The sequence below is a fragment of the Agelaius tricolor genome, unplaced genomic scaffold (genome assembly GCF_023055355.1).
Source record: "Agelaius tricolor isolate 1412-34295 unplaced genomic scaffold, bAgeTri1.0.p SCAF_3, whole genome shotgun sequence".
In the NCBI taxonomy this organism is placed as follows: Eukaryota; Metazoa; Chordata; class Aves; order Passeriformes; family Icteridae; genus Agelaius; species Agelaius tricolor.
In genome coordinates this window covers 23,784,475-23,801,882 of record NW_027269263.1, presented here as the reverse complement: position 1 = coordinate 23,801,882, position 17,408 = coordinate 23,784,475, and the positions used below count along the sequence as shown (strand labels likewise).

The 17,408-nt window shown below is 39.8% G+C and overlaps 1 protein-coding gene across 8 annotated transcripts in view; it reads right to left on the bottom strand.

The window, feature by feature from the left end:
- The window catches only part of ANKS1B (ankyrin repeat and sterile alpha motif domain containing 1B), a 408,171-nt gene extending 398,510 nt beyond the window's left edge, over positions 1 to 9,661 (bottom strand). For 2 of the 8 annotated variants that reach the window (XM_071423212.1, XM_071423220.1), the window contains exon 1: positions 9,410 to 9,656. In XM_071423212.1, coding sequence (XP_071279313.1) covers positions 9,410 to 9,543 — 134 coding nt within the window. In that variant the 5' untranslated portion in view covers positions 9,544 to 9,656. Of the gene's footprint in view, positions 1 to 9,409 lie in introns of all 8 variants that reach the window. The other 6 variants (XM_071423208.1, XM_071423219.1, XM_071423209.1 and 3 more) reach the window with 5 other exon arrangements.
- Positions 9,662 to 17,408: the final 7,747 nt, after the last annotated feature.

Here is a 17,408-nt window from a genome sequence, read left to right as displayed (position 1 = left end):
GATGACAAGAAGGACATGAAAGTGCATAAATAATTACTTGAGAAAGCTGAAAACTAAAAATAAGCACAAATTATGTTTTTAAGAAACCTTACCAATGACTTAATTGAGATTCTGGGGTCAAACTGCTAATATGAATATGCTGGGGATGTTAATTTGCAAAAAATAACCTAGAGATTCACTGTTCATATGGAGTGACATCTAAAAATAGAAAACAATGACCCTAACAAGTCAGTAAGTAAACATCGAAGACATTAAACTCAGGAGTTAATTTTCAGAATACCAGTAAAAACTACACTGGAAAGTATTATCATGAAGGTTTAAAATTCAAGCAATATGCAGTGCTGAAGCAAGCAAAATTCAGGCAATATGCAGAAAATACCTAGTCCAAAAGACAGTCCCAAATCTGATTTATAAAACTCTTCTTTTTTCTTATTTTCTCCAAAAGACATCTATCTCTTGGACACGTCTCATACTGTGACAGTGTGAATATTTAACAACTTAACCTATTTCAGCACTTGTCCAGGCTATGAAGGATTAGGAGAAAATCCACATACCAATCACACCATTCCCACAGGAGAAAGAAGTTACTAATGTGTGAATTCAAAGACTAAGTGTAATATTTGTGGTTTTGTAATGACTAACACGCCAGAAAAATATGTACAACACAAAAAACTGTCCAACTCCAGCAAAAGAACCTGCAGTGGTGTAAGAGCTATTCACTCCCAGCTGAAGGACTACACAATGTTTTTGCCTGAATTTCATGAGATACCAATGAGCCCATTTCTCCAGCCTGCCCAGGTCCCTCCTTACAGCAATTCCTCATAAGAATGTTCCTGCTGCAGTTTGGTGTCACCTACAAACCTGCTATATGCAAAATGTTGCGATCCATACTGGCCCTTGAATCTTGAGGAAACCCTCTAGCAGATCCCAGCAGCTGGATTTTGTACTGTCAATCACACCCTCTCACAGTCCAGCCAAGTTTCAACCCATCTTATCATCCTCTTATCCATCACAAGCTTAGTAAATCCATGCTGGCTATTATCAGCTGTGTTCTCACCCTTTGTGAGAGCAGAAATTACACACATAAGGATATGCTTGGGAACTTTCTCTAGGACTTAGAATAGACTGATGAGCCAGGCGACCCCAGAACCATCCTTTTGCCCTTCCAAACCATGGCCGTGACTGTGGTTACTGTACTACAAAAGTCCCATACCTACTTGGTGGTTTTGCATGCTCCTCACAGCACTAACTCCATCTTCCACAGAGCCAACAAACCCCAACTCTCTTCTCACCCAGCCAACCCACTCCTTTATAGCACTCATGCATATTGGACACAGCTGTGGCCTATTAAGGGCAGGCCTGCTCCTAATCTTTGGTGATTAGTACAGCTGCAACTCCTCAGGGGTGAGATTGCCTTCTGCACTATCTCTATTTTCTTACATTCTATCCCCCCACACATGACATTTTCCTTTTTCAGTCATCAGAAACTTCCCATGTTTGACACAATCCTCCAAAAATTAAGTGACCTCACAGTAATATGGGTTCCTCAAATGTAAATGTTCCCCTGATCTTCCTCTACTGTGGGGACTGTTTCAAAAGCTGGCAAGTCAAACTTTACAGCCAGACAACCAAAGCAGAAAAGACAACGAGTCATTGCCTTGTCCATGAGCTTTGTCACTGGGTCTTCTGCCCCACCAAGTACTGAGTCCATATTTTCTTTTGATGTCAACGTATTTACTTTTGCCTTTCTTATCTTCCTAAGTTTCAACTCCAGCTCATGTTTTCTAATTTGTTTCTTGTACACTTGGAGCACTTTCAATAAACCTCATGTGATACAACATCATGCATTTGAAGCAATTTTCATGTCTCTCTAACTTCAACCATCCAGAATTCTGCCCCTTGGCCAGCTAATCTACTGATTATCGATCAGTACCTACTTTCTACTGCTTCTGAATTAACCCCAACCAGCTATACAACACAGAAGGAAAGAAATTCCACCCAAATTTAGCTTCAACCTACCTATATATAATTTTTAATATATTCTACATATACTTTCAATTACAATTGTTTTCCTGTTCTTCAACGTTTACCTACAAAAATATTTAAATAAGGGATATGTTTCATCTCAACATAAAATAACTCAATATCTACTTTGGGGTGAGCTCAGTCACTCTCTATGCCCCCTAACTGACTAGATCTCCATTGCCTGTAATAGGAACTTAGACACCCAGCACTGACATCAACACCCACAAAAACATAGCTGCCACTGGCTGTTTTAAAGAGGAACTAAATTGCACTCAAGATGTCATTTTGAACATTTTTTCTAGCTTTAGAAAATGTATGTGCAATACATAGGAAAGAGTGTAAAGTGATTATACTAAAAGTATAACCTTGTGGAATTAAATCTCACAGAACCTTTCTTACAGTAGATACCTGTACATTAATAGAAATTCATAGATGTTAAATGAGGTGCAGAACAGTTGTTGTATTACTTCTTAATGCAAAGTGATGATACTGAAAATACTGCCACCAGGAAAAAGTAATTGAAAATAAAAAAGGTCTTCCAATAGAAGGAAGGTTAAAAAAAATGTATTCCCTACTTCCCAAAAGTGTCCATGTACTTGAAAATATCATATGAGTAAGCAGAAATTAACACTACTTACCATGCCTTAACACATTTAACAGTAAAAGCTGTCAATATATTTTACTTTGAAGTATTAGTATAGGATTAGGATGTGTATTCTAACTGGAAATGACCAGCAGAGAAATTCCATGGCAGAAGGGAATTCCAGCTGCAGAACTCTTGTATCTGTCACTCCCCCAGGTAAGCAGAGAAGCTTGCTGAAGAAAAGGCACTGTAACTGCACTCTACATTACACTGTCCCTTACAGATTATATACCAGTTGCATAAATTAAAGCAGTTTATAGGATGCTTCAACTAGTGCCTTTGTCAGGAAAATAAAAAAAAATTGCCTAAAGCTGTAAGCACTCCTTAGCAGCTCATCCAGGAATACTCATACAAACAGAAATTGAGGCAAATAAAAAAATCTACCTGTAGAGTTTTGGAAACATAGCTATGTCCTGGATCCCTACTGCAGTGACTGTGAAAACGCCTGCCCTAAAAGCATCTATATTTGCTCTTCATTCATAACATCTCCAACCTTCACAAGATAGCAGACCTTTCAGATTACATAATTCTTCATTCCCTTTCGTTTATTTCCCCTTTTAGTTCCACTATAACATTACTACTTAAAAACAGTAATGTTATGTCAATGTCAAAAATTTACAAAGCAGCATTAATTCTACTGAATTACCAAATCTCTAAAATTATAAATGGGGAAATATACAGGAGGGGTGATCACAATGACTTTATAGGGTCCTCTGTGGAATTAGACACTAGCCATCTAGTGGCTAAGGATTCTATATGAATTGTAAAGGTATTAAGTTACAGACACTTCCATCTTCTGAAGACTGTTCCTTACCTTCCCCTTTTGACACCTTTGTCAAACTTCCCTTACTAGTCTGCCTGGTTCCATCATAAGCTCCATCAGTCCTCCCAATACAGTTCCCATATCTTGATCCTATCTATGGGCAGATAAAATTACCTTGGTAGATTTTACACTAGATCTACAGTTCTTAGTGGTCAATTTTTGCATTTGGTCTAACACTTAAGAAAATTAATAGAACATACACTTCACCAATACTCAGAAAACTATTTCTGGAGTAAGGAGATGTGAGAAGTTTATCCATGAAGTTTAACTACAGAGCTTAAATCTGGGATCATACTGAACTCCTAGGGAAGATTTATTACACAGACTTCGTGAATTGCCTTGCCTTAACCATCTATCTATAACCTGGATATTGTTATATTGCTACCTTTACATATTGTAAATATTTCAAACTAGAGAAGAAATCTAAGGAGTTCAATAGATAAAAATGTTGTCTGAACTTTGATTGAAAGCATTTATCAAAAAGAAGACTAAAAATAAATCTAAAAAGGGTAGAAGATGACAAAATAAAGGATAAGAGAAGCTCACACATTTGCAAGGGAAAGCAGAGTCAATGCATCAATCAACTACCACTAATACCAAAAAGCATAAACTAACTGTTGTCCTGATTATTAGTTTGCATTCCATACTGAAAGGCAAAAAGAAGAAAGATTAAATATGTCCTCAAAAGAATTAGATTAACTTCTCCAACAGGATAAAGAAGGTAAGTGGGAAATCTGGGAATGCTGGTCTCTGCTTAGGACATCAGTAAAAATCCCTTCATTCATTAAAAGTAGTATAACTAAAATTAGAAATAAATATAGAGTTACTGGATGCCGTATTGAACTACGTAATAAATACTTTCCATTTTATTATCTGTGCTGGTTGTCTGAAATAAATACCTTGGAATCATGTGAGCCCAGAACTCTGGAACTGCAAGTCTCACATAATACTATCTTGTTAAGATCCCCTTACTTTAAACAATGCTAGCTGTAATGAACAACAGAAATAGATCCCTTATTCTTGTTAAGTTGATCCATTTGTTATTCAAATTATAACATGAAAAAGCTTTAAAACTGTTAACTAAAGCTTCATAAAGTATTTCAACATTTTAAATACTTCCTGCTCTACAAGACCTACCAAGTGTGATCTGTTTTCACAAAGGAAGCTGAATGAATCAGAGGGCTCTGCACAAGGACAGAAGAGGATCTGTGTGGTTTTCAGCACGCACTGAGGCCATCAGGCTAAACTGTGGCTTTGCTGCAAGCAAGACACTGCTCTGAGAAACAGATGAGGAAACAGATTGCAACTCCCAGACTGACAATCTGCTTGCCGTGTTTCTTACACTTTGGAGGAGAAATAACTTGGGCCAGGCCTACACATGGTGTAGCTGCGCTAAGTAAGGCTGAGCAAAGAACGAAACCATTCCCTGCCACAGTGCCAAGTGTGGAAGGGGAAAGAACCAGCTCCAGGCAGGCTGCTCCACCCTCTCATGCTGTGTAATGGCAGCAGCCAACAAAGAGCAAAAAAGGGCCAATTCAACCTTCCCTACTACTCTGTGCCAGTTCATATTAATTAATATTCAATCCCACGGTCCCGTTAAAAAACCAAAGCTCTTTTACCATGTTCACTTTAAAAAGACTAAAAATTAACATATAACAAAAAACTATCCATTCCTGCTAGTAACATGGAAGAAATGGGCATGTGCATGGCTACATGTGGCAAAATGAGGTAAGGTCTCTGATATACATTAAAACATCCAAAGTTTTTTCTCCTAAAAATTCTTTGAAAGAAATGAAAGCTGTCTCTATCCAACAATGAAAAACTGCTGGTCAATTAAAACATGCTATGTATACAGAGATAGTCAAATTAAGAAAATTAAAAATACCAGGTTTGTTAGAAACACTTTACTCTTCCTATGTGTTAAATCCTTTAATATGCATTAAGAATTTGGGATACAGAAATTAATGATAAATTCTAGAGAGACTGTGGGATTTTACTGTCAAGTTTTGATGTTCACACTAGAATAATATAAGAGCCAGTGAAATCACATAAAAATATGTGAAAATTCTATTTGCAATCTGGAAAAAAAATCCATAACTCTAAACTTCAAAAACTTTTTTTTTTAGTATGAAACTTATTTAATATACTAATTTATGACAATTCCAATGGAATTCACAAAGAAACAGAAAAAATAAATTTAGACTTAAGTTTTCTAAACTTTGAATGTTTTATGAGGTGTCTCAACATAGTAAAAGAAGACACTCCAGCCCTGCACTAATGTTTTGGGTTAGAGACCGTAGGCAAAACATGTAGCACAGCTTTAGATGTCCTAATCTATCACACTGGGAATTTAGATGTATCTCCAGAGTTCCTGGTTCTTTGTCAAAGTCCATCATTCAATTCAGAAAACACCTGGGCACCTAAAGTACCACTAAGTACCCAAGTTTAAGCAACTAAATTACATCAGGTGTTTACTTAGGTTACTTGCTCTAGTATGTTGCAATACTTCATGCTGATCTTTGCACCTGAAGAATTCACCCTTACTATATTGAGCCACAATCTTTATGAAACAGAGCAAACTATGGATATTGAGGCAGGGGGCACAAACTACCCAGGGCAGCCCTCCAAAGCTCCTCCTGAGCTGAAATGAGTTACAGAATCCACACAGTCAAACATCACTGATTTGTTGTTGTAGATAAGCCAATCTGGCCATGAGGTATTATGTAGTAAGTATTACAGATATCTGGGTGCATATGAGGTCTTAATTAAGCATACATCATTTTTATGTACTTTGCACATACTCTAAGCACGTGTTTAAGTTACTGCAGGAATTCCTTCATACATTTATATGTGTGCTTAAACAGCCTTCCAGAACAGAGCTGTTTTCTTCAACTGTTGTCATAATTTAATGACTTAGGAGTTGGAAGTCAGGCCTTTAAAATTTATATAATTTAGTCTGCAAAAAACTAGGTCCAACTATAGAATACCCATACAAAAGTTTGCCGTAGTTTCCCCCCAGGTACTATAAAGCACATTAATAGTTAAGAAAAAAAAGCTGTTATAAAAATGTAAATAGGACATCAGAGCTCAGATAGTTTGCTCATTGGTTCAGATAACAATCAATGTGTGTTTTTCAATGTATGAATATTAAATTTCATTCACAGGGCACATAATTATTGTAAAGCCAATTTCGGCCAAAAAATCATGTCTGTCCATAGAGCGTTCAGCCACATAAACTGAGTTGTCTTCAGCACTTGGAAGAAATCCAAAGGGACAATGTAGTCCTACTACCTAGACCAATGCATCAGGCACAGTATTAGTCTATATGCATGCAGAAAGAGTTGGACTTTTCCAACCTAACACGAGAAACAGCACTGCCAAAAGAAGAAAGAAAGAGCAACATGGACAAGAGCAACATTTCTCACCAGAGTGGGATACGTACAGTCCTGGGGCACTGTTTTAGAAACTGAGCAATAATTATGATCAACAAAACAACAGGAGTCAGTGTCAAAATTACTCCTAAAAATAAATAAATTTTTTAAAATTATGCCACCTATATTTTTCTCTGTTGCTTTTTTAAAATCAACTGTCAAAAGTTTTTATTCTAACAAACTGTATGCAAAGATACCAATATAGCTCTACTAGTAAACTTCTTCAGGTTTTCAATTTAAAAAAATCTTTGGATCCCCTTCAAATTCAAACTTTTATAGTGTACAAGTATGGCTCTTCTACAGCTTTGCTACTATCCATAAGTGTTGATTTCCCAAACAGGATCAGGATGTTCATATGACTCTCACATTGTTTCCATGTTTTCTGTACCAAGATAGATCCAAGCTTAATCTTGCATGTCATTCTGGACTTAATCCATAATTAATGGCATCAGTTAGATCATGGAACATTTCCAAAAAAAAAGGAAAAAAAAGCTATGTCAAAATACCTGTCACATATAATTCTTTCATGAAAAACATTTACTATAATGCATACTAGTTTCTGCTTCAAGCGTTCCCGCTGAGCCTTCTGAAAAGTCCTATGTTCCATAGTGTGTTAGATTGTGAATATTTAAGCATCATTAATGATTCTTACTGAATTCTTTCTAAATTAGAAATATTTCATCATACAGCTGGATGCAGCATACAGCTGAAAGTTCACTCTTCATTTTTGAAGCTGTGTTTACAGAAAGCCATAGACATTCTTGTTGACATTAGTAAGAAATGCCATAAATTAAACAGTATATATTTTACTCTGCTTTACTTCTCTTCAAGCTAAGTGCACTTCCAGGAAAAAAAAAAAAAGCCAGTTGACTTTACAGCCTAAAATTCCTCAATCCTGAGTAACAAACAAGGACTGTGATGACCCATCTGTATATACAAAACACACAGTTCACGTGTTCTGTGTACACAACACACAAGAGTGCTGTTTAATAAAGGGAGGCAAGCACAAGCAAATGCACCCCCTCTGGATATACAGAACTCACAATATAAAACACGAAATTAACAGTGCAAGAATACACCACAGGCACTAGCCCTGGAGAAAGCCTCTGCACAAACCATGTGTTAGAACTAGATTATAAATGGCCAGTCATTGTACTGAAGTGAACTTACTTCTGTACTTAGAAAAGTGGGTATCATATTTCAAATTCAACTGACTAGCTGGCACACTTCTTCCTAAGCAGCCTATTCGAGTACAGTACAAAAAGCAATCACATGGTGTGTTTTGATTTTGGTCAATGGGCTAGTAATTTAACAGTGGTGCAATAGCTAATTGAACAGGGGCACCACAGAACTTTGGTAAACTATGAATACCTGAACTGTTCTTGTTTACAGCACTAAACCTAGCTTTAAAATAGCAAGATTTTATAAAAGAGGTTAAACAGTATAATTTAGAGAGTTAACAATAAATTTTCCCTGACAGGGAACTTTGAAATAATATAAATATCTTGACAAGAAGGCACTGGCAAAAGAAGCACAAATATATTTTAATTTAATCAATTTCCATTGTGCTAGGCCTTTTCTTTCTGTAAGAAACAAAAAAACCCAAACCAAGCCCCAAATTTATTCAAGTTCTAGGTCAACAGTGTTTCAGTTCATTTTTTCTTCTTTTGCTATGCCTAGTTTAGTGTTGAACACTAGGACTGGACAGTGTGCTGCAGACCTTGTCTGCTCTGAATACAGTCAGATGCCATAAATGATTGTGACAACGCTCTGACTTAAGAGCATGATGAAACTTATGATCAAAGCTATGCTGGAGATGGCAGGAGATACAACTAATGACTGAAGTTAAGCCCTATCACCCAACATGGCCAGTAACCCAGTTTCACTCCACTAAATCCAGGTACCTTGAAAGTAATGCTGCTCTTACCTAACCTGCTCCCTAAGTTTTACACCTCCTCTGCCTCGATGATCTCCCACAAAAAAAGATTCCCTTTCTTTGTTTTGTAGGCTTATTACGATGGCATGCCTAATTTCCTCTGCAAGCAAGGGTAGAAGCTATGGGTGAGAGTATGGGGTGAAGCTGTCTTTTTACACAGAATTCCACGATGCAATGCCTTGTCTGTGATAAACACTTCCATCTGTGATTTAAGTAGCAATTGGAAGATAGAAATATCAAAGGAAGGGTAATTAATACATTGTATGTATTAGCCCAGCAGTCAAAACATAAGTTCTGCACCACAGCTAGTAACAGAATGAACAAGGACTCTGCAGACGCATTGAAGGCAGGAAATTCAGTACCACTATATTAATAAAATGACTGCCTGTGACTTTAAACCCTGGCATGCTTGTACTTGGCGAGAGAGTGAACGATTTATTGTTACTATGAAGGATGCGGGAATGGAAATGAAGATGAGAGGGGCGATGATAATAATGATAGGGAAGAACAGGTTAATATCCCCAGCATTTGATGGGGAACGATGTCCCTACCTCAATAAGCTGGATAAGGGAATAGCTCCAGATCCACTGCCCAGGATCCCTCCTTTCCTCCCAGAGAGGAGTTTCTCCACCAGAGCCACATTCCCAGTGCGAGCGGCTTCCAGCAGTTCCTGGTCCTTGCCCATGGTCGGGAACCGAGCAGCCCCCCACGGGAGAGCTGCACCCCGGGCCACTGCGGCCCCCTCCCTCCACAGAACGGTCTCCCCTCCCCAGACCCTGCCTCAGAGCAGAGCACAGCAGAGATTCCTGCAGTCCCTTCCAGACCAGCAGGAGCAGCAGCAGGAGGGAGGAGGAGAATCACCTCCTCCTAGTTTCACTGGATCATTTCTGGGTGGAGTGTGGAAGAAGGGGGGAGGGAGGGAGAGAGGGAGGACGAGGCCAATAAAGAACCTCCCCCCACTCCCATGCACACACAGCCCCGGCCGAGAGGATGGGGCGGGGGGAGCGGGCAGCTTCGGCCCCTATGGCCGGACGGGCCAGCGGGGATAACAACCCTCACAGAGGGATGGATGGACGGACGGACGGACGGACGGACGGACGGAAGCGGGGAGGAGCGGGCGGAGGGAGGCAGGGAGGAGGCGCAGCCCTGCCGTGCCAGGCCCGTTGCTGAGGAGACGCGGCTGGCGCGCTCCCAGTGGCTGCCCGGGCGCGGCGCCCCCTCCGCCCGCCCCGGCGCTCCGTCGGCCCCGCGCTCCACCGCGGCCGCCGCGCCCCCGCCCCGGCTCCGGCCCCGGCCCGCCCCGCGCTCCACTGCGGTGCCGGCAGCGCCGCCCGCCCGCGCCCCGCCAGGTGCGCCGGCCGCGCCCCCCGCGGCGGCTCCAAGCGGCCTCAGGCAGCGCCGGGCCGGGGCCGGCTGCCCGCGCTGAGCACGGGGGGCTGGGGAGGCGCGGGAGCCGAGGGAGCGGAGGGCGGCTCCTGCGGCGCGCCCGCGGGGCGATTGCCAGCAGGTGCGGGAGGGGCGACGGGCCCGTGGCACAGTGTGCGGGGCGGGGGCGCCAGCAGCACTCCGGCCGTCAGGGGCGCGCCGGGGGCCCCGCACCAACAGCGCCGGCTCCGCGGCGCGAAGCGGTGCGGGCAGACAGGAAAAGCCGGGCCCCGCGGGGGTCAGGAGCGAATCGGGCAGGCGGGACTGCCGGCAGCTGCCGCACGCTAGGGTCGCGGCTTCTCAGTGTTTCCAAGGATAAGAAACACTGAGTATAGGTATAACTGAATATAACAATATATTTGGTGTCAAATCCAGTCAGCCCTTCTGGAGCTCCCGGTTTTGTTAACAGAGACCTTTTAAATTGTGTGACTTTTCCGGGCTCCAAAATTAATCATTCCTCGTGGATTGTGGGTTCTTTCAAGCCATGCTGAAAATTCTCAGTGCTGGCCAGCTCATAGGCAGATCCTTGACAAATGCACCGTTTGATACTGTGCATACACAAGAACTGAATTATAGCCCCGAGTTCCTGTTTTAGTTTAGTGTTTGGGGTAGGTAGGACCATAGGTAAATAAGTTATAATCCCTCACCCTTCCCCCACTGGGATCAGTGGCACTCTCCCATGTGTTCCCACTCTCCTCTTGTGTTCACAAGAAGCAATGGGAGCAGTGGCAAAATAACATTGTGTTAGGCAAGATTCTAATATTATGTTTTTGGAGAGTATTACACCAAACCTATGGTACATTTAAGGCAGTGGAAAGATCCTTGTTGATTTCACAAATGATTTGTTTTAGTCCCTGACAGTAACAGTTCTACAGATGTTTTTGTGTTTCTGTTAGCTAATTAAGCAATTTTAATATCTTAAAAATTGATAGAAATTTCGTTGTGGGGTCCGATTTTCTCTTAGAAAAGAAAAAAAACCAAACCTGTCATTTCAAGAAAGTCATCCACAGAAACAAAACAGTATATTTTAGCTAGAAAATGTAATTTACATAGTTTTTCATTTTCAGGATGTAAAATGATGTCTTCTCCAATATTGTCAGCAGGACACAGAACTGAACACATGCATAAAATTAATAAGGACTCTAACTACAGCTTTTCTTATTGAAAGAGTCTGATATAAATAGGAATTTTAAGGCCTGATTCTGTGATCACAAGTGTTTCAATGTGGTTTGAATATATAAATGTGTAATCACATGAATTAGGATTTATAGTTTAAGTCCTTAGCCACAGCAGTCACAGTGGAAAACTGTAATTCAAAACCAACTAAAAAGTTGTATCTTGTTGGCACCCACTTGAGCATTAACTAGTTCCAAAGAAGTTAGCCATAAACTAAGAGCACCCCTGCATTCTGAATTCGTGTTAAGGGTGCCATAATTTCCCTGTTTTCCTTCCTTGCTTTTGATTTTGTAGGCAGTCACATGCATGGCCTGATAAACACCTTCTCACATGTATCCTCTGCATGCTCTGCATGAAGAGATTCCTTCCAGTTTGCTGAGGGCCTCGGAAGAGGTGCCAGTGTTTGGTGAGGAGCTAATTGTAAGGCAGGAGTGTGTGCATAAACCTGCACATTTGTGAAAAATTAGATTAGAAGCAGATGCTAAGGAAAATCTCAGGTTTTCAAGAATTTGTATTGTTTATGTGGTTGGATCAGCAGATGGCAAATATGACTCAGTATAAATGTTACATAATTCTTCCAGGGAAAATAAAATCTCAAGACTGTGCTCTAATTGAAATGATCGTCCAAAAAGCTGTTGAAGAACAGTAAGTAGAATCAGCATAGAAATATCAATGGAGCAGATGCATTCAGTAGCCAGCAAATTCAGAAAGATTTTATGAATGTAGAAAGGCTCAAGACCCCAGTAAACCCATAGCCTAGTGCCCAAAACAACCTGTGAAGGCTGAATAGAAGATTTAGTTTCATTAACAAATATGGCAGAGCAGAGTAATTCCATCAATTTGAAAAGTGAAATGTAAGCAGCACTGTTTAATGGAAGGGTTAAATGTGGATAAATTCTAAGGGCTACTGAAGAGAAGAATTGAGAGCATGGGCTGGTCTGTTTCCAGAGATGAAATCGACAGTGGGCTGTAGTAAGAAAAACAAAGTATCTTGACTGAGTTGAAAGTAAATGGCCAAACCCATTCATTGGATTAAGTGGACTCCTTTGTGTTTTTAAATGTCTTACTTTTTTTGCTCTGGGTAATACCAAGACAAGACTGTGGAGTGTTAAAAGATGTATGTATGATAAATAAGGGAATTAGACACAGAATGTAGAAACCTAGCTGTATAATTTGCAGTAGTTACAGATGAGAAAAATAATACGTAAAACAGCAAAGAGATCCTTCAAAATGTTGTATGTTTTTTGAGCAGTGATGTTCCATATGACAGCACAATTTTGATTCTAAGGTTTTAGTATTTGTAAAGACATTTTAAGTTATGACCACTGCAGCTGTCAGTGTCTAAGTGGCATCACACCTTCAATCTCAGAATTTCTCTCAACACAACATATGCTTTACCTTCTGTTTTCTTCCATTTTCTAAAATACCAGAGAGAGCACTTAGCCTACCTAGAAATTCTTTAACTGGTTTGTCATTTGAAAGGACTAGAAGTGACTGTAAAAAGCAGGGAGTTTCCTTAATGTTTTTACAATGCAACTATCACTCGGCTTTGTTCTCATATCAGGGTGACAACTTCTTCATTTCTTCCTCCTGCAGCCTCCCAGAATTAAAGGCAAATTAAATGGGTGCTTTCTAACATTCCATGACTTTTCCCTCTTTATTTCCAAGCAAATGCGTGGAAGAGAGTATGAAAAACTGAGTTGTAGGTATTGAAGAAAACACTAAATCCATGATATTAAAAAATAGTAGTGTAGAATAGCAAACATATTGACACCATATTTCAGGACTATGTATTATCAGTCCTCTCACGTAAAGATATAGGGAAGGCCTAAGATCCCGATTACAAATTCTGAGGGGTATTCTGAAACAGAGCTCAAAATGCTAGAATAAACCATCAGCTCTTTTTGACAGCAGAAAATAAATTAGCATTAAATAGGCCTGATTATTATTCTAATTTTTGTGAAGGCTGCCCAAGAGAAAGCAGCATTTTTCATGCATCTGGGTGGCGTTTTTCAGTCTTGATATTGTCTTTTGCTCTTTAGAGTGTATATCTATAGCATAAAAAAGAAACTGAGTTTCAAGCCATGAGCTCTTGAGGCCAGGTGTGAATGCCATCATGTCCTGGTTGCCTGCCAAGGTGGAACCTGGATGCAGGTCAGCCCTCCTCGGGGATAGGCTCAGCAGGTAGATGGCACGGTGGACATGGCCTCAGTTTGGAAAACTGGGACACACCATAATACTCACATGATGCTTAGTGTAGCTCTCACCACTGAAATATGCAAAAGGACTTGCATCCTCCCCCACTGTAAAAGAAAATTATAGAAACTGAAGGTACTAAAACTAACTCATGAGGGATATAAAAACACCAAGAGTTCTGTGGTCTTAAAACACTGCATGGATTCTTGGATTCACCCAATTAAGTAGAAGCTGAAGTAACATGTGAGGAAAAAGCCATTTTTGACACCCATAACAATCCTGTCTCTGACCAAACAATTCTGACTGGATTCCATTTTCTATAAACACTTCCTTTAAGCATGTTGAAAATTTGCATGGGAAAAGAATGGAAAACCAGTCCCTTGGTAATGTTGCACAACAGCAAGGCACTGTCTCAGCATTTGCAGTGACCTCATGGCATCATCTTTATGGGGCTCTGAACACATTAAGGGAGAGCAAGAAATTAAACTGTGATCCTGTCTCACAGCCACAAACCTACAGAGTCATCTGAATATACCATGGGAAGTGTGCTGCATTCCCCAAAGGGCTGAAATGTCCCACTGCTGGAAAGTGTCAAGGGCACACAGACTGCAGGTTGTGTCAGTGCTGGAGAGCCAAACCTCCAGAATATGGGTGTGGGATATTACTGACAGAAAGTCAGTACTGTTGCTGTGCCCTTTCCAGTACAGCTGTGATTTTGCTCTGATGGCAGATGCTAAGGTTAACTGGGATATCTATACATATCTTTACATGTATTTCTTGTGTCAGAGCAGGTGGGATTAGCAGTATGATTATTCATCCAGTCCTTCTGCTCTGGGTTAGGCTTACATCAGTGTGCTATCAAAATATGCCTGAGACTATTTTTCATGCATTAGAGAGAAATGCACAATCAAATGTGGATACAAGTTGGTAAGAGCAGCATGCTGATTAGATGCCCCAATCCAGTGTGTGCTGACAGATACAGTGCAGTATTAAAGCTTTGCCTGTACTGCTTAATGCACAGCTTATTGCATAAAAAAACAACTTGTTTCTACCTTGATACATTGCAACCTCTTTCGGACTATGAAATATTTTCATCTTCTTATCTTCCTTTGAGGATATGTACAACATTGCCTACACATCAGATTCTGACTGCCTGAAAGAAGGATCATAGAGAAGTCTCAGCTGCAACATGCAAGTGACAAGGGACTGCAACTGCAAGTACAGACAGCTGGTAGAATCGTGTGCAAGTGTTATCCTTGCTCTCCATCAGTAATATCCAGGAAATCAGCACAGGGGGCTGGTGCACTGTAAGGTAGTAGCTAGAAGTGTTCTGCCAGGGGGCCTATTCTGGTTTTGTCTCCTCTAGTAGTAACTATCCTACATGAATACATAGTGGTAAATCACTCAGAATTGATATAAATGGTTGAGTGAACACTCATACATCGTGCATTCTTTAGGTATGTTTTTATTTGTGCATACGTGTGGTAATGACCAACAAGGTAGAATGTATTTGAAATTTCAACAGAGAAATACAAGACAAAAATATTTGATTAATGTTGCAGTGGGAATTAACCTGGAACCAGATGGACACAGCACTCTTTTTTCTCAGTATAACATTGTCAAATGTACAGTATTCCACAGATTCTCTTACAGGCTCTATTTTACCAAATCCATGCAAGTTTTAGCTTTTATGCTTATTCTTAACACAAATTATGCAGATAGCTAACTTTGCACTGGATTCTTGGTCTGGCCAGGTGTTTTTTCCAGTGGATATAACTATTTGTGGTGAAAAAGTAGTTGACATTTCAACTACCAAGGCTTTTCTTTACAGGAGAAGTCCAAGGTGTTAACTGAAGTTACAGTCTCATAAGCAAAGGTTTTGTTGAAACAAATCAATAAATAAAAATAACTTGCCTGGACCAGATTCAATTCCCCAAAGAATCTGAAGAACCTCAGATCTAACACTCACAGAATTAAAATGATGACCTGTGAGCTATTGTTTCAATTGGCCTTGGTACTAGATGAGTGGAAGGTGGCAAATGTGATCCTAATAGCTTCTAAGGGGCTTGAAGGAGCCCTGGAGAACTACTGAGTTGATTTGCATGCTTGGAAAATTGGTAGACACCTGCCTGCATACAACAGTGAAGATTCAGTACAGCTTTTGGAAAAGGAAGTCATGTCTTGTGTTTCTGTAGGAGTCCTTTGGAGAAGTCAAAGAGCATATAGAAAATTGCAAGTCAATCAATAGGTTGTATTAGGCTTTCCAAAAAGCTTTTGACAAGGTCCTTAGAGAATACTTTTAAAGAAATCAAATTGTTATTAAGAGGGACGATTCTCTTGTGAGTGTTTAAAGGAAGGAAAGTAAAAGGGAAAAATGGTCAATTTTCACATTGGTGAGAGGTTGCCAGTACAGCTGTGTAGAGGTCTCTCCTAGGATCTGCACTGTCCGGCAGGCTCATAAAGAGCCTCTGAAGAGACTAAAAAGTGAAATAAAGTAGCAAAACAACAGATTTCAGGATAGCTTGGACTAAAACTGAGTATGCAAGAGTACATTGTTCTAGTAGATAGTAAAACAGAAGGTAGAACTCAACATTTTCAAAAGAAAGGAATAATTCCTTAGTGGAGGGATATTTTGGATTCCCCTTTTACAATTCCACAACTGCTGTTACATCTCCATACATGTCTATAAAATGTCCATTTAATCCTATATGGTAATCAAAACAGCAAACACAATTATTGGGAATTATTAGGAAAGGAAATGAGCAGCAATATGTCAGTGTATAAAACCACTGACTTTGTCCTGTCTCAAAAATATTACATCAGAACTAAGCAAGGTACAGTAAAGGCAAAGAGCTATGATCAGATATGATCAGATGTATAGTATGTACAGTCTTTGTAAAGCCTAAATAGACTAGGCCACTTCAGCTTTAAAAAAATTATAACCATAGGGAGATATAAATAGAAGTATATAAAATAAGGGACATGGGTAAAGTAAATCTAAAACAATTATTTTTCCTAAAGAAGAACTTAGGTATCACAGTGGTCAGGGGACAGACTTAAACCAAGTTAACATATTGTTTTCATTCAAATATTTTAATTTAGAATAGGCTTGGGATTGCTTTGTATTCTACTTGGAAACCCATGCTTTTGTTCTGAGAAATGACATGTTAGCATGCACCTGTATATGTGCACTCTGATAGCAGCACAGCACAAATAACAGGTATGTAAGCTTTGCTCATTGTCTTGCTAATTTGTTTTATCTCAGGTTACTGCCTTGTCTATGTGTAGTTTAATGGACTCTTCATATGTAAATTAAAATACACGGCACAGTGTTTACTGTGGTTTTGTACAGTACATATACAAACGTAGTTATTCTGATGTTAAGGGCACTGCTGCTGTCTGTCAAAACACCAATTAATATCAAATTTGTCAGAAATGGTGATTTTGTGAAGCTGGTATTTTGCTCCCAGCACAAGATTAGGGCCCCAACATATTTTATTCAGTTAGCCCAACAGTAAAAAGGTTCTTCATTCTTAATTACTTCTTCAATCTCCACAAAACAACATTCTAGAGTGTTAATTAAAATTAGACAGCTAGTCCTGCACTGCCTAAGGAAGAAAGTTATTACTTTTTGCATGAGGACATGGTTATGCAGTGAATTTCTTAATCTCAATTACCTCTTGTGTAACTGGATTACAGAGGAAAATATTAACATGAGTAATTTGTTTGCTGATGTGCAACTCCCTCATTTTG